This window comes from Zophobas morio, unplaced genomic scaffold (genome assembly GCF_036711695.1).
Source record: "Zophobas morio isolate AGI-343-1 ecotype UQ-CSIRO unplaced genomic scaffold, CSIRO_AGI_Zmor_V1 ptg000014l, whole genome shotgun sequence".
Lineage (NCBI taxonomy): Eukaryota > Metazoa > Arthropoda > Insecta > Coleoptera > Tenebrionidae > Zophobas > Zophobas morio.
The window spans coordinates 22,041,679-22,065,406 of NW_026972119.1; the positions used below are offsets into that span (position 1 = coordinate 22,041,679).

The following is a 23,728-nucleotide window of genomic DNA, read 5'->3' on the forward strand; positions in this document are numbered from 1 at the left end:
TCATCCAAGATTAATAACAACCATCTCTATTATTCTCACTTATTTCCCACTCTTTGTAGTGCTTAAAAACCAACGAGACCCGAACTGGTGTCTAAGTCGTGGTTCCAGGGTAAGACCTATTATACTTGTTTTTAGTACCAATTAAGTATTCGTTCCGCCGAGTTGATTTTCTCATTAGCACACAACAATCTAAATAAAGCACAGATAACCTTCAACCTTGTCCGACGACTACCAGTAAAAGTGGAAATCAGCCGGTGGGATTTTGTTACGAGACGGTATTCCCCTGAATCAATTTAATAAGAACACAACTCTTCACGCTTCGTTTGCTCCTCGACCAGTTTATAATTTCACATTGTGTCTAGTCATAGCTTCAGAATGAAGCTGTTTATCCTTGTACTTTTTGCATCGACACACTTAATTCTGGCACAAAATAGCAAAGACGACGCTATTAATAGCATCTTCGGAGATGACTACGAAGAAGTCACACCTCCTCCGCTCAAGAGCATCGGGGCTTTAGCCAAGTGTGGTGAAGGTGCCCAGGAAAACAAATTCGTGTGTGTGCCCTACTACAACTGCAACCCGGACACCAACACCGTGGAGGTAAACCCAGACTTAGACGGCGCCAACAAGATCAACATACGGTAAGAACTCACTCGTAGCATAGAATATCTTCATTGAAATATTTATTTAGACTCGGAGATGAAGACGACGAGTCCAAGTGTGACCACTACTTGGAGATTTGTTGCAAAGTGGGTGACAGTACGGATGATGGTACCGACGACCGTGTGGTTGACGGTGGTACCCAAACTATCCCACCGACGAGACCCACACCCAGACCAACTTCACCACCAGAACCCAGACCCAAACCGCTCCCTCCACAAGAGGACGATACCCCAACACCCAGTCAGAACACAAGTCGACGCGTAAACTGCGGACTTAGAAACAACCAAGGTCTCGATTTTAACTTGGTTGGTGGTACCAACGAAGCTAACTTTGGCGAATTCCCCTGGATGGTGGCAATTCTCCGAAAGAACCCCAAATCTGGAGAAAACATAGCTGTTTGTGGAGGTTCCTTGATCGGACCTAAGGTGGTTTTAACTGGGGCACACTGCGTCCACACGTAAGACTACAATCCGTCATAAACCACACTAACTTAACGTTTGTAGTGTGAACATCAACGATATCAAGATTCGAGCCGGGGAATGGGACACCCAGACCCAGAACGAGCGCATTCCGCACCAGGAACGTAACATCGAACGAAAAATCGTCCACAACCACTTCACCAAAGGGAATCTGTACAACGACGTCGCCCTCCTAATCCTGGATCGTCCCTTAACCAAGACCAGAAGCATCGGGACGGTGTGTTTACCCCAAGACAACCAACACTTCGATTCCAGGGAATGCTTTGCCACAGGCTGGGGCAAAGACAGGTTCGGGCAAGAGGGCCAATACGCCGTCATTCTAAAAAAATTGCAGCTGCCACTAGTCCAGAATCAACCTTGTCAGGACGCCCTCAGGAAAACCCGTCTCGGGAATTCCTTCATTCTTCACCGTTCCTTCACTTGTGCAGGCGGCGAGCCCGGTTTAGACACGTGCACGGTAAGTTATATTACCACCCAGAAAGTCTCAAGTCTGATGGTTTATCCCTAGGGCGATGGTGGCAGTCCTTTGGTGTGTCCCGACCCTTCCAACCCCAATCGCTACCTCCAAGTGGGTATAGTGGCCTGGGGGATCGGCTGTGGCGAAAATCAAGTCCCTGGAGTCTACACCGACGTGGCCAACTTCCGAAATTGGATCGACCTTAAATTGCAAGAAACAGGCATCGGTATCGATTCATACATCGTATAATTACAGCGGTGTTCGTTATTTATGTAAATTAGTCTCGAATAAAGTCATTTTTATCCAAGTCGATTGCACTTTCTACATAGATAAACCGACTTCCTTATGCATAATCGAAATAAAAACCGGCGTCGAGTTGTAACATTGACACAGTGGAACGATGAGTACCTCGACGATCTTGTTAGCTTTGACCAGTTTTTGCTTAAGTGGTGCCTACGATTTTTTCGACAATTACGTGGAGGTTCCAACACCGCCCCCTGAGTCCGTCGGGGCTATCCCCAAATGCGGCGAAGGTGTCCAAAAAGGGCGATATTTGTGTGTGCCGTACTACAACTGCGACCCACTTACTAACACGGTTGTGGACTATCCAGAAGTGGATGGTTCAGCTATTAAGGAACCGAGGTCCAGAAGTGACCCTCGCTGTGGACACTATTTGGAAGTGTGTTGTCAGTTGAGTCGTCCGACGACGGTTAACATAGAACACGCCCCTACTGTCAATTTCGACTTCAAGCCGACTTGTGGGGTCTCTGACGAAACTGACTGGATGGTAGGTTTGTTCAACACGTCTGATAGTACCAATAGACCGTTTTGTGGAGGTTCTTTACTGTCGCCTGTGGTGGTACTAACCGCTGCTCACTGTGTCGAAAGGTTTCAGTCCAACCAAATCAAAGTGGCAGTCGGAGAACAAGAAAAAAACGTCTCTGAAGTCATAATTCACGAGCATTATTTGTCGAGCGCTCTGTACAATGACGTAGCTATTTTAATTTTGAATAGTTCCTTGGTTGGAACTAACAACATAGGTACTATATGTGTACCAAAAACTCTTGACGATATTAATCAAGAAGATTGTATGGTTAGTGATTCAGACAATGTTTTTCCTGAAAAATTGAAGCGTGTGGCGAAAGTACCAAATAAAGTGTGTCAAGATGTTTTGAGGAAAAAAGTGGGAGGGCAGTTTTTGTTGCAGCACTCTTTTATGTGCGCTGGTACCAAAACTGGTGACGATGTTTGTGTGGTACTTTTTGTGTTTGGTAATTTCTGGTACTATTTTTTATTCTGGCTACTTTTAGGGAGATGGTGGTGGCCCGCTGGTTTGTCCCGATTCCTCTAAACGGTATTTCCAGATTGGTATTGTTTCTTGGGGAATTGATTGTGGTGGTACCACTCCAACTGTTTACGCTGATGTGGTACAATTCCGAGAATGGATTAAATACAAGTTAACTGAGCTGGGGTACAGTTCACACTCGTATTCGAAGAATGATTAAGTTAATAAAGTGATGTACTTTGTACTTGAATACAGTTTAGTGGGGTCAAAAAATAAGATATCATTTTTATATAATAATAAAAATATTTTGCATTTTCAATCTCCAACTCAACATGGTAGAAATAATTGTGGTAAAATACGAAAATGTAGGTCTTCCGTTTCCGTTTGTCTGTCGTTTCTTCATTTTGTTATTAAAATAATATTCGCAGAATCAAATTTTATCATTTTCCTTTTTCTTCAATTTTACAGTTTTTTGATATTATAACTAATTTTTAGTTTTTTCAACTGTGATTTTCTCAATGTTTTTAATTCTGGACTTTCAAATTTTTCAATTTTTCGATTCTTCACTTTTTCAGGTTATTGAAATTATTTTTCACTTTCTCAATTTTACATTTTTTGATGTTCCAATTTTTTGTTTTCAATTTTTCAAGTTCTTAATGTAGGAGTATAATTTTTTCATTTTCTCGATTATTAATTCTTCATTTTTACAATTTTTTGGTGTAACATTTTTTCGTTTTTTCTTTTCCTTCGATTGTATCATTTTTTGAAATCACAATTTTTCGTTTTTCAATTTTTTTGTTTTTAATTGTTCGATTTTTCAATTTTACGTTTCTTCAATTTTGTTTATTTTTTTGTGTCTTTCGAGATGCAAAAAATGAAAAACTAAATACTGAGAAATTAAAAAATTTAAAATGGAAAAAGTAAAAATCGAAAAATTGCAATAGTCAAAATTCGTAAAATTGAAAAAGTGAACATTTTTTAAATTTTATTAGTATTATTATTATATATTTAAAATGAAATCTAGAAAAACTTCAAATGAAAAATTGACGAAACCAAATATTGGAAAATCTAAAAATAAAAAACCCTAAATTTGAAATATTTTACATTTAAAAAGAAGAAAAATTATAAAATCAGGGCATTGAAAAACCGAAAGTTTTGATTTTATTTTTCATTTTCTCCAGCTTATATCGTAAGTTTCGTTTTTTCATTTCCTGTATTTTTTTGCGATTGTTCTCCCGATTGCATAATTTTTCGTTTATTCATTTTTTCAAATTTTCAATCCCCGATTTTTCAATATCAGTTTTTCGATTTTCCGCTTTTAAATTTTTCAGTTTTACAATTTTTGGATTCTTAAGTTTCTCAATTTTTAATATTTCGATTTTCCAATTTTTCGGTTCTTGAATTTTTCAAGTCCTTGATTTTCAGTTTTTAGAATTTCCAAAGTTTTCATTTAATACTTTTTCGTTTTTCCATTTTGATTTTATAATTTTGCCATTTTTGATTCGGAAAGTTAAATCGAAAAATCCAAAAAGTGGAGTATCGAAAAATTTCAAATCGACGAAACTAAAAGTTGAAACACTCAAAAGAAAAACTTAAAATTCGAAAAAATTAATGAATCGGGAAATTGGAAATAAGAAAAACGTGAAACAGAAAAATTGAAAAAGCCAAAAATTGAAAGATCGAAAAACTGGAAAATTAAATACACATCGAGAAATTGAAAAATTAAAAACCGAAAAATTGCGGAAAGAAACAAAAATTGAAACACTGGAAAAGTAAAACCGAGAAACTTAAAAATCAAAAAAATTAATGAATAGAAAAATTGGAAAGAAGAAAAAACGTGAAAGTGAAAAATCGGAAAACCCAAAAAGTGTAAAATTAAAAAAGTATAGAATCATCAAAATTGTAAAGTATAAAAACTGTAAGATTAATAAAAGAACGAAAAATTAAAAATTAAATATTGAGAAAATGAAAATTTAAAAATCTAAAATTTGAAAAATTTCACATTGAAAAAAATAAAAAATACTAAATTAGAACAATAAAAAACCGAAAGTTCTTGACTTTATTTTTCATTTTCTCGAGTTTATATCATAGTTAACTTCCCTTTTTTCATTTCTTTTATTTTTTATGTTTCTTCCGATTCGGTTTTTCAAATTTTCATTCTCTGATTCTTCAATTTCAATTCCTCGACTTTCCAAGTTTCAATTTTTCAGTTTTGGAATTTTTGGTTTTCCCAATTACATATGCGATTTTCAGATTTCTTTCATTTTCCATATTTCGGTTATACAATATTTCGTTTTTTCATTTAGCATTTTTTCGATTCTTAAGTTTCTCAATTTTTAATAATTCGATTTTTCAATTTGTCGGTTCTTTAATGTCTCAAATTCTTGATTTCCAGTTTTTACACTTTCCAAACTTTTCATTTTACACTTTTACGTTTTTTCGTTTTTGATTTTGCAGTCTTGCAATGCTTCCATTTTTGATTTGAAATGTTGAAAATCGAAAAATTGAAAAATCGAGAAAGAAAAAATCGGAAAAAACTGAAAAATCGAAAAACCGAAAAAATGAAAAATTGGAAAAAAAAAGCGACAGTAAACAATTGGAAAAACCAAAAATTGTAAGATTAAAAAACTGAAAAATTTAAAATCGAAAAATTGAAAAATTGAATATTGAGAAATTAAAAACCAAAAATGAAAAAATTAAAAATCGAAAAATTGCAATATTCAAAATTCGTGAAAGTGAAAAGGTGAAACATTTTAAAAATTGCAGAAACGAAAAATTGGAAAATCGAAAAAGTCTAAAATCTAAAATTGAAAAAGCGAAAAATTTAAAAATCTAAAAGTAGAAAAATCGGAAAACTAAAAACCCAAAATTTGAAAATTTTCACATAGAAAATATGAAATCAGAACATTGAAAAACTGAAGGTTCTTGATTTTATTGTTCATTTTCTCAAGTTTATAATCATATCTTTCGTTTTTATTATCTTTATTTTTTTATGTTTCTTTCGATTTTATATTTTTTCGTTTATTCAATTTTTCAATTCCTCAATATTCCAATTTTAAATTTTTCAATTTTGCAATTTTTGGATTTCTCAGTTACATACCCGATTTTCCGATTTTTTATTTTTTTAGTATTTCGTTTTTTATTTTACACTTTTTAAATTTTTAAGTTTCTCACTTTTTATTTTAATCTTTCGATTTGTCAATTTTTCGGTTCTTCAATTTTTCAAGTTCTTGATTTTCAGTTTTTAGATTTTTTCGTTTTTTCATTTTTGATTTTTCAATTTTGCAATGTTTCCTTTTTTGATTCGAAAAGTTGAAAACCGAAATACTGAAAAATCGAAATCGAAAAAGTTAAAAATTGCAAAATCCAAAAACTTGAAACACTGAAAAACTAAAAACGAGACACTTAAAAACCGAAAAATTGGAAAAGCGAAAATTGTAAAATTGAGTAATTATAGACTCATCAAAATTGTAAAGTCGAAATACTATAGCATTAATAAAAGATCGAAAAAACGAAAAATTAAATATTGAGAAATTGAATAATTAAAAATGGAAAGATTAAAAAGAGGAAAATTGCAATAATCAAAATTCGTAAAATTGTAAAAGTGAGTTTTTTTAAATTTTATTATTACAATGTATTTAAAATGAAAACTAGAAAAACTTCAATTGAAAAATTGACGAAACCAAATATTGGACAATCGAAAAATTAAAAATCCAAAATTTTAACAATTTTATATTTAAAAAGAAGAAAAATTATAAAATCAGAACATTGAAAAACCGAAACTTTTGGTCTTATTTCTCATTTTCTCCCGGTTATATCACAAGTTTCATTTTTTCATTTCCTTTATTTTTTTTTTCAATAATTCTCCCGATTGTACAATTTTTCGTTTATTCAATTTTTCAAATTTTCAGTCTCCGATTTTCAATATCAATTTTTCAGTTTTGCAACTTTTGGATTCTTGAGATTCTAAATTTTTAATATTTCGATTGTTGAATTTTTCGATTCTTCAATTTTTCAAGTTTTTAATTTCCAGTTTTTAGAATTTCCAAGGTTTAACACTTTTTCGTTTTTCCATTTTTGATTTTATAATTTTGCCATTGTTGATCCTTAAAGTTAAATTGAACATTAACATTGAAAAATCGAAAAACCGAAAAAATGTTAAATTGGAAAATCCAAAAATTGACGAAACTAAAAATTTAAACAATGAAAAACGAAAAACTTAAAATCCGTCATAAACCACACTAACTTAACGTTTGTAGTGTGAACATCAACGACATCAAGATTCGAGCCGGGGAATGGGACACCCAGACCCAGAACGAGCGCATTCCACACCAGGAACGTAACATCGAACGAAAAATCGTCCACAACCACTTCACCAAAGGGAATCTCTACAACGACGTGGCCCTCCTAATCCTGGATCGTCCCTTAACCAAGACCAGAAGCATCGGGACGGTGTGTTTACCCCAAGACAACCAACACTTCGATTCCAGGGAATGCTTTGCCACAGGCTGGGGCAAAGACAGGTTCGGGCAAGAGGGCCAATACGCCGTCATTCTAAAAAAATTGCAGCTCCCAATAGTCCAGAATCAACCTTGTCAGGACGCCCTTAGGAAAACCCGTCTCGGGAATTCCTTCATTCTTCACCGTTCCTTCACCTGTGCAGGCGGCGAGCCCGGTTTAGACACATGCACGGTAAGTTATATTACCACCCAGAAAGTCTCAAGTTTGATGGTTTGTCCCTAGGGCGATGGTGGTAGTCCTTTGGTGTGTCCAGACCCTTCCAACCCCAATCGCTACCTCCAAGTGGGTATAGTGGCCTGGGGGATCGGCTGTGGCGAAAACCAAGTCCCTGGAGTCTACACCGACGTGGCCAACTTCCGAAATTGGATCGACCTTAAATTGCAAGAAACAGGCATCGGTATCGATTCATACATCGTATAATTACAGCGGTGTTCGTTATTTATGTAAATTAGTCTCGAATAAAGTCATTTTATCCAAGTCCATTGCACTTTCTACATAGATAAACCGACTTCCTTATGCATAATCGAAATAAAAACCGGCGTCGAATTGTAACACAGACACAGTGGAACGATGAGTACCTCGACGATCTTGTTAACTTTGACCAGTTTTTGCTTAAGTGGTGCCTACGATTTTTTCGACAATTACGTGGAGGTTTCAACACCGCCCCCTGAGTCCGTCGGGGCTATCCCCAAATGCGGTGAAGGTGTCCAAAAAGGGCGATATTTGTGTGTGCCGTACTACAACTGCGACCCGCTTACTAACACTGTCGTGGACTCTCCAGAAGTGGATGGTTCAGCTATTAAGGAACCGAGGTCCAGAAGTGACCCTCGCTGTGGACACTATTTGGAAGTGTGTTGTCAGTTGAGTCGTCCGACGACAGTTAACGTAGAACACGCCCCTACTGTCAATTTCGACTTCAAGCCGACTTGTGGGGTCTCTGACGAAACTGACTGGATGGTAGGTTTGTTCAACACATCTGATAGTACCAATAGACCGTTTTGTGGAGGTTCTTTACTGTCGCCTGTGGTGGTACTAACCGCTGCTCACTGTGTCGAAAGGTTTCAGCCCAACCAAATCAAAGTGGCAGTCGGAGAACAAGAAAAAAACGTCTGTGAAGTCATAATTCACGAGCATTATTTGTCGAGCGCTCTGTACAATGACGTAGCTATTTTAATTTTGAATAGTTCCTTGGTTGGAACTAACAATATAGGTACTATATGTGTACCAAAAACGCTTGACGATATTAATCAAGAAGATTGTATGGTTAGTGGTTCAGACAATGTTTTTCCTGAAAAATTGAAGCGTGTGGCGAAAGTACCAAATAAAGTGTGTCAAGATGTTTTGAGGAAAAAAGTGGGAGGACAGTTTTTGTTGCAGCACTCTTTTATGTGCGCTGGTACCAAAACTGGTGACGATGTTTGTGTGGTACTGTTTCGTGTTTCCGGGTACTATTTTTTTAATTTGGTTACTTTTAGGGAGACGGTGGTGGCCCGCTGGTTTGTCCAGATTACTCTAAACGGTATTTCCAGATTGGTATTGTTTCTTGGGGAATTGATTGTGGTGGTACCACTCCAACTGTTTACGCTGATGTGGTGCAATTCCGAGAATGGATTAAGTACAAGTTAACTGAGCTGGGGTACAGTTCACACTCGTATACGAAGAATGATTAAAGTTAATAAAGTTATGTACTTTGTACTTGAATACAGTTTAGTGGGGTCAAAAAATAAGATATCATTTGTAAATAATAAAAATATTTTGCATTTTCAATCTCCAACTCAACATGGTAGAAATAATTCTGGTAAAATACGAAAATGTAGGTCTTCCGTTTCCGTTTGTCTGCCGTTTCTTCATTTTGTTATTAAAATAATATTCGCAGAATCAAATTTTATCATTTTCCTTTTTCTTCAATGTTACAGTTTTTTGATATTATACCTAATATTTAGTTTTTTCAACTTTGATTTTCTCAATGTTTTTAATTCTGGACTTTCAAATTTTTCAATTTTTCGATTCTTCACTTTTTCAGGTTATTAAAATTATTTTTCACTTTCTCAATTTTACATTTTTTGATGTTCCAATTTTTTGTTTTCAATTTTTCAAGTTCTTAATGTAGGAGTATAATTTTTTCATTTTCTCGATTATTAATTCTTCATTTTTACAATTTTTTGGTATAACATTTTTTCGTTTTTTCTTTTCCTTCGATTGTATCATTTTTTGAAATTACAATTTTTCGTGTTTCAATTTTTTTATTTTTCAGTTGTTTTGCGATTTATCAGTTTCTCTGTTTTTCAATTTTACGTTTCTTCAATTTTCTTTATTTTTTTAATGTTTCTTTCGATTTTATAATTTTTCGTTTATTCAATTTTTCAAATTTTCAATTTTTGATTTTTCAATTTCAATTCCTCAATTTTCCAATTTTAAATTTTTCAATTTTGCAATTTTTAGATTTCTCATACATACCCGATTTTCCGATTACCAGTTTTTAGATTCCAGTTTTTAGATTTTTTTGTTTTTTAATTTTTGATTTTTCAATTTTGAAATGTTTCCATTTTTGATTCGAAAAATTGAAAACCGGAATTTTGAAAAATCGAAATCGAGAAAGTTAAAAATTGCAAGATCCAAAAAGTTGAAACACGGAAAAACTAAAAACGAGAAACTTAAAATTCGAAAAATTAGAAAAGCCAAAAATTGTAAAATTGAGTAATTATAGTATCATCAAAATTGTGAAGTCGAAATACTGTAGCATTAATAACAGATCCAAAAAATGAAAAACTAAATACTAAGAAATTAAAAAATGAAAAAAGGAAAAAGTAAAAATCGAAAAATTGCTATAGTCAAAAATTCGTAAAATTGAAAAAACAAAAGTTTTGATTTTGTTTTTCATTTTCTCCAGGTTATATCATTCATATGTATTTCAATACCAATTTTTCGATTTTCCGCTTTTAAATTTTTCAATATTGCAATTTTTGGATTCTTAATTTTCTCAATTTCTCGATATTTCGATTTTTCAATTTTTCGGTTCTTCAATTTTTCAAGTTCTTGATTGCCAGTCATTAGAATTTCCAAAGTTATCAGTTAATACTTTTTCGTTTTTCCACTTTCTATGTTACAATTTTACCATTTTTGATTCGTAAAGTTAAATCGAAAAATCCAAAAAGTGGAGAATCGAAAAATTTCAAATCGACGAAACTAAAAATTGAAACACTCAAACGAAAAACTTAAAATTCGAAAAAATTAATGAATCGGGAAATTGGAAATAAGAAAAACGTCAAACAGAAAAATTGGAAAAGCCAAAAATTGAAAGATCGAAAAACTGGAAAATTAAATACACATCGAGAATTTGAAAAATTAAAAACCGAAAAATTGCGGAAAGAAACAAAAATTGAAACACTGGAAAAGTAAAACCGAGAAACTTAAAAATCAAAAAAATTAATGAATCGAAAAATTGGAAAGAAGAAAAAACGTGAAAGTGAAAAATCGGAAAACCCAAAAAGTGTAAAATTAAAAACATATAGAATCATCAAAATTGTAAAGTATAAAAACTGTAAGATTAATAAAAGAACGAAAAATTAAAAATTAAATATTGAGAAAATGAAAATTTAAAAATCTAAAATTTGAAAAATTTCACATTGAAAAAAATAAAACATACTAAATCAGAACATTAAAAAACCGAAAGTTCTTGACTTTATTTTTTATTTTCTCGAGTTTATATCATAGTTAACTTTCCTTTTTTCATTTCTTTTATTTTTAATTTCGTTTATTCAGTTTTTCAAATTTTCATTCTCTGATTTTTCAATTTCAATTCCTCGACTTTCCAAGTTTAAATTTTTCAGTTTTGGAATTTTTCGTTTTCCCAATTACATATCGATTTTCTGATTTCTTTCATTTTCCATATTTCGGTTTTACAATATTTCGTTTTTTCATTTTTTCGATTCTTAAGTTTCTCAATTTTTAATATTTCGATTTTTCAATTTGTCGGTTCTTTAATGTCTCAAATTCTTGATTTCCAGTTTTTACATTTTCGAAAGTTTTCATTTTAAACTTTTACGTTTTTTCGTTTTTGATTTTACAGTCTTGCAATGCTTCCATTTTTGATTTGAAATGTTGAAAATCGAAAAATTGAAAAATCGAAAAAGAAAAAATCGGAAAAAACTGAAAAATCGAAAAACCGAAAAAATTAAAAATTGAAAAGAAAAAAAAACGCGACAGTAAACAATTGGAAAAACCAAAAACTGTAAGATTAAAAAACTGAAAAATTAAAAATCGAAAAATTGAAAAATTGAATATTGAGAAATTAAAAACTAAAAATGAAAAAATTGAAAATTGAAAAATTGCAATATTCAAAATTCGTGAAAGTGAAAAGGTGAAACATTTTAAAAATTGCAGAAACGAAAAATTGGAAAATCGAAAAAGTCTAAACTCTAAAATTGAAAAAGCGAAAATTTTAAAAATCTAAAAGTAGAAAAATCGGAAAACTAAAAACCCAAAATTTGAAAATTTTCACATCGAAAATATGAAATCAGAACATTGAAAAACTGAAAGTTCTTAATTTTATTGTTCATTTTCTCAAGTTTATAATCATATCTTTCGTTTTTATTATCTTTATTTTTTTAATGTTTCTTTCGATTTTATATTTTTTCGTTTATTCAATTTTTGATTTTTCAATTTCAATTCCTCAATATTCCAATTTAAAATTTTTCAATTTTGCAATTTTTGGACTACTCAATTACATGGCCGATTTTCCGATTTTTTGTTTTTTCAATATTTCATTTTTTTATTCTACACTTTTTAAATTTTTAAGTTTCTCAATATTTATTTTAATCTTTCGATTTGTCAATTTTTCGGTTCTTCAATTTTTCAAATTCTTGATTTCCAGTTTGCAGATTTTTTCGTTTTTTCATTTTTGATTTTTCAATTTTGCAATGTTTCCATTTTTGATTCGAAAAGTTGAAAACCGAAATACTGAAAAATCGAAATCGAAAAAGTTAAAAATTGCAAAATCCAAAAACTTGAAACACTGAAAAACTAAAAACGAGACACTTAAAAACCGAAAAATTGGAAAAGGTAAAATTGTAAAATTGAGTAATTATAGACTCATCAAAATTGTAAAGTCGAAATACTATAGCATTAATAAAAGATCGAAAAAAGGAAAAATTAAATATTGAGAAATTGAATAATTAAAAATGGAAAGATTAAAAATAGCAAAATTGCAATAGTCAAAATTCGTAAAATTGTAAAAGTGAGTTTTTTTAAATTTTATTATTATTATATATTTAAAACGAAAACTAGAAAAACTTCAATTGAAAAATTGACGAAACCAAATATTGGACAATCGAAAAATTAAAAATCCAAAATTTGAACAATTTTATATTTAAAAAGGAGGAAAATTATAAAATCAGAACATTGAAAGACCGAAACTTATTTCTCATTTTCTCCAGGTTATATCACAAGTTTCGTTTTTTCATTTCCTTTATTTTTTTTTTCAATATTTCTCCCGATTGTACAATTTTTCGTTTATTCAATTTTTCAAATTTTCAGTCTCCGATTTTTCAATATCAATTTTTCAGTTTTGCAACTTTTGGATTCTTGAGATTCTAAATTTTTATTATTTCGATTGTTCAATTTTTCGATTCTTCAATTTTTCAAGTTTTTGATTTCCAGTTTTTAGAATTTCCAAGGTTTAACACTTTTTCGTTTTTCCATTTTTGATTTTATAATTTTGCCATTGTTGATCCTTAAAGTCAAATTGAACATTAACATTGAAAAATCGAAAAACCGAAAAAAGGTTAAATCGGAAAATCCAAAAATTGACGAAACTAAAAATTTAAACAATGAAAAACGAAAAACTTAAAATCCGTCATAAACCACACCAACTTAACGTTTGTAGTGTGAACATCAACGATATCAAGATAAGAGCCGGGGAATGGGACACCCAGACCCAGAACGAGCGCATTCCGCACCAGGAACGTAACATCGAACGAAAAATCGTCCACAACCACTTCACCAAAGGGAATCTGTACAACGACGTGGCCCTCCTAATCCTGGATCGTCCCTTAACCAAGACCAGAAGCATCGGGACGGTGTGTTTACCCCAAGACAACCAACACTTCGATTCCAGGGAATGCTTTGCCACAGGCTGGGGCAAAGACAGGTTCGGGCAAGAGGGCCAATACGCCGTCATTCTAAAAAAATTGCAGCTGCCACTAGTCCAGAACCAACCTTGTCAGGACGCCCTCAGGAAAACCCGTCTCGGGAATTCCTTCATTCTTCACCGATCTTTCACCTGTGCAGGCGGCGAGCCCGGTTTAGACACGTGCACGGTAAGTTATATTACCACCCACAAAGTCTCAAGTCTGATGGTTTATCCCTAGGGCGATGGTGGTAGTCCTTTGGTGTGTCCAGACCCTTCCAACCCCAATCGCTACCTCCAAGTGGGTATAGTGGCCTGGGGGATCGGCTGTGGCGAAAACCAAGTCCCTGGAGTCTACACCGACGTGGCCAACTTCCGAAATTGGATCGACCTTAAATTGCAAGAAACAGGCATCGGTATCGATTCATACATCGTATAATTACAGCGGTGTTCGTTATTTATGTAAATTAGTCTCGAATAAAGTCATTTTTATCCAAGTCGATTGCACTTTCTACATAGATAAACCGACTTCCTTATGCATAATCGAAATAAAAACCGGCGTCGAATTGTAACATTGACACAGTGGAACGATGAGTACCTCGACGATCTTGTTAACTTTGACCAGTTTTTGCTTAAGTGGTGCCTACGATTTTTTCGACAATTACGTGGAGGTTCCAACACCGCCCCCTGAGTCCGTCGGGGCTATCCCCAAATGCGGCGAAGGTGACCAAAAAGGGCGATATTTGTGTGTGCCGTACTACAACTGCGACCCGCTTACTAACACGGTTGTGGACTATCCAGAAGTGGATGGTTCAGCTGTTAAGGAACCGAGGTCCAGAAGTGACCCTCGCTGTGGACACTATTTGGAAGTGTGTTGTCAGTTGAGTCGTCCGACGACAGTTAACGTAGAACACGCCCCTACTGTCAATTTCAACTTCCAGCCGACTTGTGGGGTCTCTGACGAAACTGACTGGATGGTAGGTTTGTTCAACACGTCTGATAGTACCAATAGACCGTTTTGTGGAGGTTCTTTACTGTCGCCTGTGGTGGTACTAACCGCTGCTCACTGTGTCGAAAGATTTCAGCCCAACCAAATCAAAGTGGCAGTCGGAGAACAAGAAAAAAACGTCTCTGAAGTCATAATTCACGAGCATTATTTGTCAAGCGCTCTGTACAATGACGTAGCTATTTTAATTTTGAATAGTTCCTTGGTTGGAACTAACAATATAGGTACTATATGTGTACCAAAAACGCTTGACGATATTAATCAAGAAGATTGTATGGTTAGTGGTTCAGACAATGTTTTTCCTGAAAAATGGAAGCGTGTGGCGAAAGTACCAAATAAAGTGTGTCAAGATGTTTTGAGGAAAAAAGTGGGAGGGCAGTTTTTGTTGCAGCACTCTTTTATGTGCGCTGGTACCAAAACTGGTGACGATGTTTGTGTGGTACTGTTTCGTGTTTTCGGGTACTATTTTTTTAATTTGGTTACTTTTAGGGAGATGGTGGTGGCCCGCTGGTTTGTCCCGATTCCTCTAAACGGTATTTCCAGATTGGTATCGTTTCTTGGGGAATTGATTGTGGTGGTACCACTCCAAGTGTTTACGCTGATGTGGTGCAATTCCGAGAATGGATTAAGTACAAGTTAACTGAGCTGGGGTACAGTTCACACTCCTATACGAAGAATGATTGAAGTTAATAAAGTGATGTACTTTGTACTTGAATACAGTTTAGTGGGGTCAAAAAATAAGATATCATTTGTATATAATAATAAAAATATTTTGCATTTTCAATCACCAACTCAACATGGTAGAAATAATTCTGGTAAAATACGAAAATGTAGGTCTTCCGTTTCCGTTTGTCTGTCCTTTATCTGTCAATTTGATAACCTCAAAAGCAAACCAAAATCCCAGAAGGAATTTCCATTGATTGCTTCTACATCCTGATCAAATAACTTGTATATATTTTCCAGAAGGCAATTTATTGCATTCTTCACTTTTTCAGGTTATTGACTTTTATTTTCAATTTCTCAGTTTTACATTTCTTGATTTTTCAATTTTTCGTTTTCAGTTTTTCAAGTTCTTAGTGTAGGAATATAATTTTTTCATTTTCGCGATTCGTCATTTTTACAATTTTTTGGTATAACATTTTTTCGGTTTTTCTTATTCTTCGATTGTATCATTTTTTGATACCATTTTTTTTTTATTTTTCAATTGGTTCAATTGATTTATCAGTTTCTCTGTTTTTAATTGTTCGATTTTTCAATTTTACGGTTCTTCAATTGTCTTTATTTTTTTAATATTTCTTTCGATTTTAAATTTTTCGTTTATTCAATTTTTCAAAATTTCAATTTTTGATTTTTCAATATCAATTCCTCAATTTTCCAATTTTAAATTTTTCAATTTTGCAATTTTTGGATTTCTCAGTAGTTTTCCGATTTTTTGTTTTAATAATAATAATAATAATAATAATAATAAGTTTATTGTCCCACAGGTTTCCCTAATTACAGGACAAAATATAAAAAAATACATAATAATAAATATACAAATAACTAAATAAAAGAAAAGAAAAAACAGCACTCTCGATCATAATACAAACAGGACTAACCCAAGAAAACATCACTCACGAGCTTATTTGCATATCACTGAAATCGGTGAACGGCATAAGACGTTCGTGCGTGGAGACGGCACATAAAAGGTAACTACATGTCGTGTTTTTTCAATATTTCAGTTTTACAATATTTCGTTTTTTCCTTTTACACTTTTTCGATTTTTAAGTTCCTCAATTTTTATTTAATCTTTTTAGATTTTTCGAAGTTTTTTCGTTTTTTCATTTTTGGTTTTTCAATTTTGCAATGTTTCCATTTTTGATTCGAAAAATTGACAACCGAAATTTTGAAAAATCGAAATCGAAAAAGTTAAAAATTGCAAAATCCAAAAAGTGGAAAAGCCAAAAACTGTAAAATTGAGTAATTATAGAATCATCAATATTGTAAGTATAAGTCGAAATACTGTAGCATTTATTAGCAAAATTAAATATTGAAAAATTAAAAATTTCAAAATGGAAAAATTAAAACTCGAAAAATGGCAATAGTCAAAATTCGTAATATTGGAAAATCGAAAAATTAAAAATCAAAAATTTGAAATATTTTACATTTAATTCGAAAGTTTTGATTTTATTTTTAATTTTCTCTAGGTTATATCATAAGTTTCGTTTTTTCATTTCCTGTATTTTTTTTCAATGGTCCTCCCGATTGTATAATTTTTCGTTTACTCAATTTTTCAAATTTTCAATGCTCGATTTTTCAATATCAATTTTTCGATTTTCCGCTTTTAAATTTTTCAGTTTTGCAATTTTTGGATTCTCAATTTTTAATATTTCGATTTTTCATTTTTCGGTTCAGTTTTTAGAAAATCCAAAGTTTTCATTTAATACTTTTTCGTTTTTCAATTTTAGATTTTACAATTTTGCCATTTTTGATTCGGAAAGTTAAAACGGAACATTGAAAAATCGAAAAACTAAAAAATCTAAAAAAATTGATAAATCCAAAAAGTGGAGAATCGAAAAATTCCAAATCGAGAAAACTAAAAATTGAAACATTGAAAAATTAAAGACGAAAAACTTAAAATTCGAAAAAATTAATGAATCGGGAAATTGGAAATAAGAAAAATGTGAAAACGAAAAATTGGAAAAGCCAAAAATTGTAAAATCGAATAATCATAGAATCGTCGAAATTGTAAGATCGAAAAACTGGAAAATTAAATGTCGAGAAACTGAAAAATTAAAAACCGAAAAATTGCGAAAAGAACTGAAGAAACCAAAAATTGAAACACTGAAAAAGTAAAACCGAGGCACTTAAAAATCAAAAAATTTAATGAATCGAAAAATTGGAAAGAAGAAAAAACGTGAAAGTGAGAAATCGGAAAACCCAAAAAGTGTAAAATCAAAAAAAATACAGAATCATCAAAATTGTAAAGTATAAAAACTGTAACATTAATAAAAGAAGGAAAAAATTAAAAATTAAATATTGAGAAAATGAAAATTTAAAAATCTAAAATTTGAAAAATTTCACATTGAAAAAAAATAAAAAATACTAAATCAGAACATTAAAAAACCGAAAGTTCTTGACTTTATTTTTCATTTTCTCGAGTTTATATCGTAGTTAACTTTCCTTTTTTCATTTCCTTTATTTTTTACGTTTCTTCCGATTTTATAGTTTTTTGTTTATTCAGTTTTTCAAATTTTCATTCTCTGGTTTTTCAATTTCAACTCCTCGACTTTCCAAGTTTAAATTTCTCAGTTTTGGAATTTTTGGTTTTCCCAATTACTTTGGAAAATGTAAAAACTGGAAATCGCATATTTTCCAGTTTTTACATTTTCCAAAGTTTTCATTTTACACTTTTACAGTCTTGCAATGCTTCCATTTTTGATTTGAAATGTTGAAAATCGAAAAATTGAAAAATCGAAAAAGAAAAAATCGGAAAAAACCGAAAAAATGAAAAATTGGAAAGACAAAAAAACGCGACAGTAAACAATTGGAAAAATCAAAAATTGTAAGATTAAAAAACTGAAAAATTAAAAATCGAAAAATTGAAAAATTGAATATTGAGAAATTAAAAACTAAAAATGAAAAAATTAAAAATCGAAAAATTGCAATATTCAAAATTCGTGAAAGTGAAAAGGTGAAACATTGCAGAAGCGAAAAATTGGAAAATCGAAAAAGTCTAAAATCTAAAATTGAAAAAGCGAAAAATTTGAAAATCTAAAAGTAGAAAAATCGAAAAACTAAAAACCCAAAATTTTAAAATTTTCACATCGAAAATTATGAAATCAGAACATTGAAAAACTGAAAGTTCTTGATTTTATTGTTCATTTTCTCAAGTTTATAATCATATCTTTCGTTTTTATTATCTTTATTTTTTTAATGTTTCTTTCGATTTTATATTTTTTCGTTTATTCAATTTTTCAAATTTTCAGTTTTAGATTTTTCAATTTCAATTCCTCAATATTCCAATTTTAAATTTTTCAATTTTGCAATTTTTGGATTTCTCAATTACATACCCGATTTTCCGATTTTTTGTTTTTTCAATAATTCGTTTTTTTATTCTACACTTTTTAAATTTTTCAGTTTCTCAATTTTTATTTTAATCTTTCGATTTGTCAATTTTTCGGTTTTTCAATTTTTCAAGTTCTTGATTTCCAGTTTTTAGATTTCCACAGTTTTCATTGAATACTTTTCGTTTATTCATTTTAAAAACTAAAAAATCGGAAAACATTGAAAAATCGAAAAACCGAAAAATTATAGAATAATCAAAATTGTAAAATCGAAAAACTGTAACACTAAAACATCGAAAAACTGAAAAATTAAGTATCGGAAAATTAAAAATGGAAGTACTGAAAAATTCTAAATCAGTACAACTGAAAAAGTGAAAAATTGTTTAAAATTGTTATATTTAAAACGGAAAAATCGAGAAACTTAATCTAAAATTGAAAAAACGAAAAATATAAAATCTAAATGTTGAAAAAAAAACAACAATTATAAAATCAGAGCATTAAAAAAACGCAATATTGAAAAAATAAGAAAATAAAAAACCGAAACGAAAAATTGAAGAAATAAAATATTGAAAAATTGAAAATTTAAAAATCGAAAACTTGTGATTTTTTTTTTAATCTTTTTCAATATATTGCAGTTTTGTGTTTATTCAAAATTAAGAGGAAACAAGAAATTGTGCCAGAAGTACGATAGAAGAAAAAATATGGTTTTTTTCATGACAAAAAAAAAATACTGAAATTCAAAAATCTAAAATTTAAAAATCGCAAAAGTAAGAAATTGAGATTTCGAAAAGTCAAAAAATCCAAAAATCGAGAAATTAAAAAATCGAAGAATTGAAAAATTTTAAAAATTGAAACATTGAAAAATCGATTGATCAAGTGACGTCAAAAGTCGAAAAATTGAAAAATTCTAAAATCGTATTATTGAAAAAGTGAAAATGTTTTTAATTTATTATTATTACATTTAAAAAGGAAAACTAGAAAAATTGGAAAATCGAGCAAATTAAAAGTCCAAAATTGAAAAAATCAAAAAATTAAAAAATCTAAATGTTGAAAAAAAACAAGTTTAAAATCAGAACATTAAAAAAAAGAAAATATGAAAAATTAAGAAAATAAAAAACCATAATAATAAATTGAAGAAATGAAAAATTGAAAAAATTTTTTTTTAATTTGTGTTTATTCAAAATTAAGAGAAAACAAGAAATTGAGCCAGAAGTACCATAGAAGAAAAAATATGGATTTTTTCCCATGACAAAAAAAATACTGAAATTCAAAAATCAAAAATTGAAAAATCGCAAAAGTAAGAAATTGAGATTTCGAAAAATCAAAAATCCGAAAATCGAGAAATTGAAAAATCGAAGAATTGAAAAACTGAAAAATTGAAACATTGAAAAATCGATTTGATCAAGTGACGTCAAAAGTCGAAAAAAATTGAAAAATTCTAAAATCGTATTATTCAAAAAGTGAAAATGTTTTAAATTTATTATTATTACATTTAAAAAGGAAAACTAGAAAAATTGGAAAATCCAGCAAATTAAAAGTCCAAAATTGAAAAAATCGAAAAATTAAAAAATCTAAATGTTGAAAAAAAAAACAATTATAAAATCAGAACATTAAAAAACCGAAAATATGAAAAATTAAGAAAATAAAGAACCATAATGAAAAATTGAAGATGTGAAAAATTGAAAAAAAAATTGTTTAATTTGTGTTTATTCAAAATTAAGAGAAAACAAGAAATTGAGCCAGAAGTACCATAGAAGAAAAAATATGGATTTTTTCCCATGACAAAAAAAAATATTGAAATTCAAAAATCTAAAATTTAAAAATCGCAAAAGTAAGAAATTGAGATTTCGAAAAATCAAAAAAACCGAAAATCGAGAAATTGAAAACTCGAAGAATTGACAAACTGAAAAATTGAAACATTGAAAAATCGATTTGATTAAGTGACGTCAAAAGTCGAAAAAAATTGAAAAATTCTAAAATCGTATTATTCAAAAAGTGAAAATGTTTTAAATTTATTATTATTACATTTAAAAAGGAAAACTAGAAAAATTGGAAAATCGAGCAAATTAAAAGTCCAAAATTGAAAAAATCGAAAAATTAAAAAATCTGAATGTTGAAAAAAAAACAACAATTATAAAATCACGACATTAAAAAACCGAAAATATGAAAAATTAAGAAAATAAAAAACCATAATAAAAAATTGAAGATGTGAAAAATTTAAAAAAAAATTGTTTAATTTGTGTTTATTCAAAATTAAGAGAAAACAAGAAATTGAGCCAGAATTACCATAGAAGAAAAAATATAAATTTTTTCCCATGACAAAAAAAAAACTGAAATTCAAAAATCTAAAATTTAAAAATCGCAAAAGTAAGAAATTGAGATTTCGAAAAATCAAAAAATCCGAAAATCGAGAAATTAAAAAATCAAAGAATTGAAAATTTGAAAAATTGAAACATTGAAAAATGGATTGATCAAGTGACGTCAAAAGTCGAAAAACTGAAAAATTCTAAAATCGTAGTATTGAAAAAGTGAAAATGTTTTTAATTTATTATTATTACATTTAAAAGGAAAACTAGAAAAATTGAAAAATCGAGCAAATTAAAAGTCCAAAATTGAAAAAATCGAAAAATTAAAAAATCTAAATGTTGAAAAAAAAACAACAATTATAAAATCAGAACATTAAGAAACCGAAAATATGAAAAATTAAGAAAATAAAAAACCATAACGAAAAATTACAAATCGAAAAATTGAAGATATGAAAAATTGAAAAAAAAAATATGTGTTTAATTTGTTTTTATTCAAAATCAACATAAAACAGAGATCGTGGAGAAATACCTTAGAAAAATATGAATTTTTTCCTGAATAATGATAAAATTTTTGTCTAAAGAGTATGTTGTATGTATTGTCGGTACTTAGCAGCGACAGTTATTAGACTTCTCCGCCTCCTCTTTCCGGGTTTCCATAATCCCATAAACACTTGGACACATAGAATAAAGTGGACAAGGACTAAAAACTCGGAAAGTAAAAAGTATAAATTTGACATGCAGTAAAACATATGTATGAATTAAAATAAAAGACGAAAAGTTAAGGGTTAACTTTACATATTTATATTTATTTTGATAAAAAAATCAAATTTACAACGCATTTTGAGAGTTTATTTGAGAAAGTACAATATAATATTCTAATAATAGAGTGTTATCAATAGCAAAGTTCACTCAACTGAGATATACTGAACTTTGAATTTCTGCACAAAAATTTCGATAATATTTTTTTTAAATCTACTATACTACATAGCCTCAAAAAATTAAAACCGATACGAATCCACCCCATATCTCCTCTTCTTCATCTGCTCATCCACCCAATTTCGAAGATACGCCACATCTGCGTAAGCCCCCGGTACTCCTTCAATACCGCATCCAATCCCCCAAGACACCAATCCAACCACCTGATATCTATTCTTCTGATTCGGTATCGGACACACTAGTGGTACCCCCCCATCTCCAGTACACGCATCCTTCCCCGCCTGCCCCCCAGCACACATAAAACTCCTGTGCAGCTCAAAATCCCACCCCAACCACGTTCTCCTAAAGTCCCTCTGACATTTCCTCCTCTCAACCACCAGCAGTTCAACCTTCCTCAAAATATTCGAATAAACCCCGTCGCACTCAAACTTGTCTTTACCCCATCCACTCACTAAGCATTTATCAGAAAGAACCACGCTGTTCTTCGGGGGCAAACAAGCTACATTAATGTGCGCGGTGAGTTTAACCGGATACTCCAGAAACAGCAACGCTATGTCGTTGTGCAAAAACCTGGAATTGTAGTCCCGGTGTAGTACCACCGAAACCACATCCCTCTCCTGGTGTTTCAACAACTCCTGGATTGTCTGGGTATCCCACTCGCCGACCCGAACCACGAAACTGTTCCCATTGGCGACGCAATGGGCGACGGTGAGTACGACCTGGGGGTGGATCAGAGTACCGCCGCACTTGTAGACGTACCTGAAGTAGTCTGGGTCTTTGTGTAGGATGGCGGTGACCCACGGGAACTCCCCGAACTGTGCTTCGTTGTCGACATTATCGATGAGGTGGTACCCGACCCCGTCGGGGTTTCTGTAGCCACAACCATTTTTTTTTGGGACTCTAATTGAAGATTCCTCCAGGACGTTTTCAGTCTGGCAGCAGATTTGGAGGTACGACGGGCAGTCGTTTTGTCGGATTCTAAAAGATTGGGATGTAGTGAGGTTCGTGCCTATAAAGGGAGTACCTGATGTCGATGAGGTCCACTCCGTCCATGTTGATGGTACCGGTGTCGCAGAGGTGGTAGGGTACGCATTCGCAGTCGGTGTACTGGGTGTTGATCTGGCCACAGATCACAGAAAACACCACAAAAGAACTGATGAGTGTGTAGGCAGAGGGTAACATCGTCTGAAACAGTCAAAAATAAACCTTGTTTTCGATTTTTTAAGTACTTACTCTTATCAATGTTGTGGAAAAAATGACCACAACATGTCCACGACTTAAATTTATGGAAGTAGATAAAGTTTCAATTTTAAACGATTACCTACTGCTCTTGGTACGAAGTTCTTGATTTAATAAGATGCATGGAGGTCGTGGTAATATTTTGCGTTTCATTTTTTTGTCTTATCTTCTGTTGATTCATATTCTCTTTGAATGACTTTTTTTGTCAGCGGGTGTCACAGGTTGCCCCTCCCGCATTTATTCTCTAATTTTTCTTTTGTAGAGTAGTGTATATTTTTGGAAAAAATTGTCGTGTTATTTTTTTTATTTCTCAATATTTTCACACATATTTTTTTAAATTAGATAGAATAAGGTGCAGTAATAAAAGATATGATTGTACGGTGTTTTATTTAAAAACGAAGTAATATATTACGTATTAAAAAAAGAACACTCTGTATAGTTAAAAATAATTTTAAATTTTTCACAAAATCGTTCAAATGTGGTCTTTGATTTTTTCTTCTGTCTATTAATTAATGAGATTTCGAGAACCGCGCGCTTAGTGACTCACTCTGTATGTATATTATTTAAAAAAATACTCTAATAAAAACCGAAAAATCGAAATTCGAAAGTTCCAAAATCGAAAGATAGAGCATAAAAAAATTGAAAAATAGAAATACCGAAGAA

At 31.2% G+C, this 23,728-nt stretch overlaps 7 protein-coding genes across 8 annotated transcripts; 6 read left to right on the forward strand and 1 right to left on the reverse strand.

The window, feature by feature from the left end:
- The first annotated feature begins 39 nt into the window (after window positions 1-39).
- Window positions 40-1,906, forward strand: LOC135128641 (phenoloxidase-activating factor 2-like). Of its 2 annotated transcripts, XM_064055605.1 has the most exons (5): window positions 61-109; window positions 200-641; window positions 692-1,120; window positions 1,167-1,599; window positions 1,651-1,906. In XM_064055605.1, the coding sequence occupies exons 2-5, from the start codon at window positions 376-378 to the stop codon at window positions 1,846-1,848; spliced, it is 1,326 nt and encodes a 441-aa protein (XP_063911675.1). In that variant the 5' UTR covers window positions 61-109; window positions 200-375; the 3' UTR covers window positions 1,849-1,906. The 2 variants fall into 2 exon arrangements, with proteins under 2 accessions (XP_063911674.1, XP_063911675.1); XM_064055604.1 differs by having other exon boundaries at window positions 40-641.
- A 93-nt stretch (window positions 1,907-1,999) lies between these two features.
- On the forward strand, window positions 2,000-3,145 carry LOC135128645 (phenoloxidase-activating factor 2-like). The gene is made up of 2 exons (XM_064055611.1): window positions 2,000-2,854; window positions 2,910-3,145. The coding sequence occupies exons 1-2, from the start codon at window positions 2,000-2,002 to the stop codon at window positions 3,102-3,104; spliced, it is 1,050 nt and encodes a 349-aa protein (XP_063911681.1). The 3' UTR covers window positions 3,105-3,145.
- A 3,984-nt stretch (window positions 3,146-7,129) lies between these two features.
- LOC135128897 (phenoloxidase-activating factor 2-like) lies at window positions 7,130-7,870 on the forward strand (the record flags this gene model as incomplete). Its single annotated transcript, XM_064055975.1, has 2 exons — window positions 7,130-7,576; window positions 7,628-7,870. Coding segments are annotated over 2 exons (645 nt in total), but the record flags the coding sequence as incomplete, so codon positions are not given.
- A 105-nt stretch (window positions 7,871-7,975) lies between these two features.
- LOC135128898 (phenoloxidase-activating factor 2-like) lies at window positions 7,976-9,091 on the forward strand. Its single transcript, XM_064055976.1, has 2 exons — window positions 7,976-8,830; window positions 8,881-9,091. The coding sequence occupies exons 1-2, from the start codon at window positions 7,976-7,978 to the stop codon at window positions 9,073-9,075; spliced, it is 1,050 nt and encodes a 349-aa protein (XP_063912046.1). The 3' UTR covers window positions 9,076-9,091.
- A 94-nt stretch (window positions 9,092-9,185) lies between these two features.
- Window positions 9,186-14,029, forward strand: LOC135128899 (phenoloxidase-activating factor 2-like). The gene is made up of 3 exons (XM_064055977.1): window positions 9,186-9,235; window positions 13,290-13,722; window positions 13,774-14,029. The coding sequence occupies exons 1-3, from the start codon at window positions 9,186-9,188 to the stop codon at window positions 13,969-13,971; spliced, it is 681 nt and encodes a 226-aa protein (XP_063912047.1). The 3' UTR covers window positions 13,972-14,029.
- Window positions 14,030-14,122: 93 nt separating this feature from the next.
- Window positions 14,123-15,262, forward strand: LOC135128900 (phenoloxidase-activating factor 2-like). Its single transcript, XM_064055979.1, has 2 exons — window positions 14,123-14,977; window positions 15,028-15,262. Exons 1-2 carry the CDS (start codon window positions 14,123-14,125, stop codon window positions 15,220-15,222), a joined length of 1,050 nt encoding a protein of 349 aa, XP_063912049.1. The 3' UTR covers window positions 15,223-15,262.
- A 6,455-nt stretch (window positions 15,263-21,717) lies between these two features.
- On the reverse strand, window positions 21,718-23,143 carry LOC135128644 (phenoloxidase-activating factor 2-like). The gene is made up of 3 exons (XM_064055610.1): window positions 23,060-23,143; window positions 22,851-23,011; window positions 21,718-22,804 (listed from the first exon to the last, which is right to left on the reverse strand). Exons 2-3 carry the CDS (start codon window positions 23,006-23,008, stop codon window positions 21,889-21,891), a joined length of 1,074 nt encoding a protein of 357 aa, XP_063911680.1. The 5' UTR covers window positions 23,009-23,011; window positions 23,060-23,143; the 3' UTR covers window positions 21,718-21,888.
- Between the last annotated feature and the right edge of the window lie 585 nt (window positions 23,144-23,728).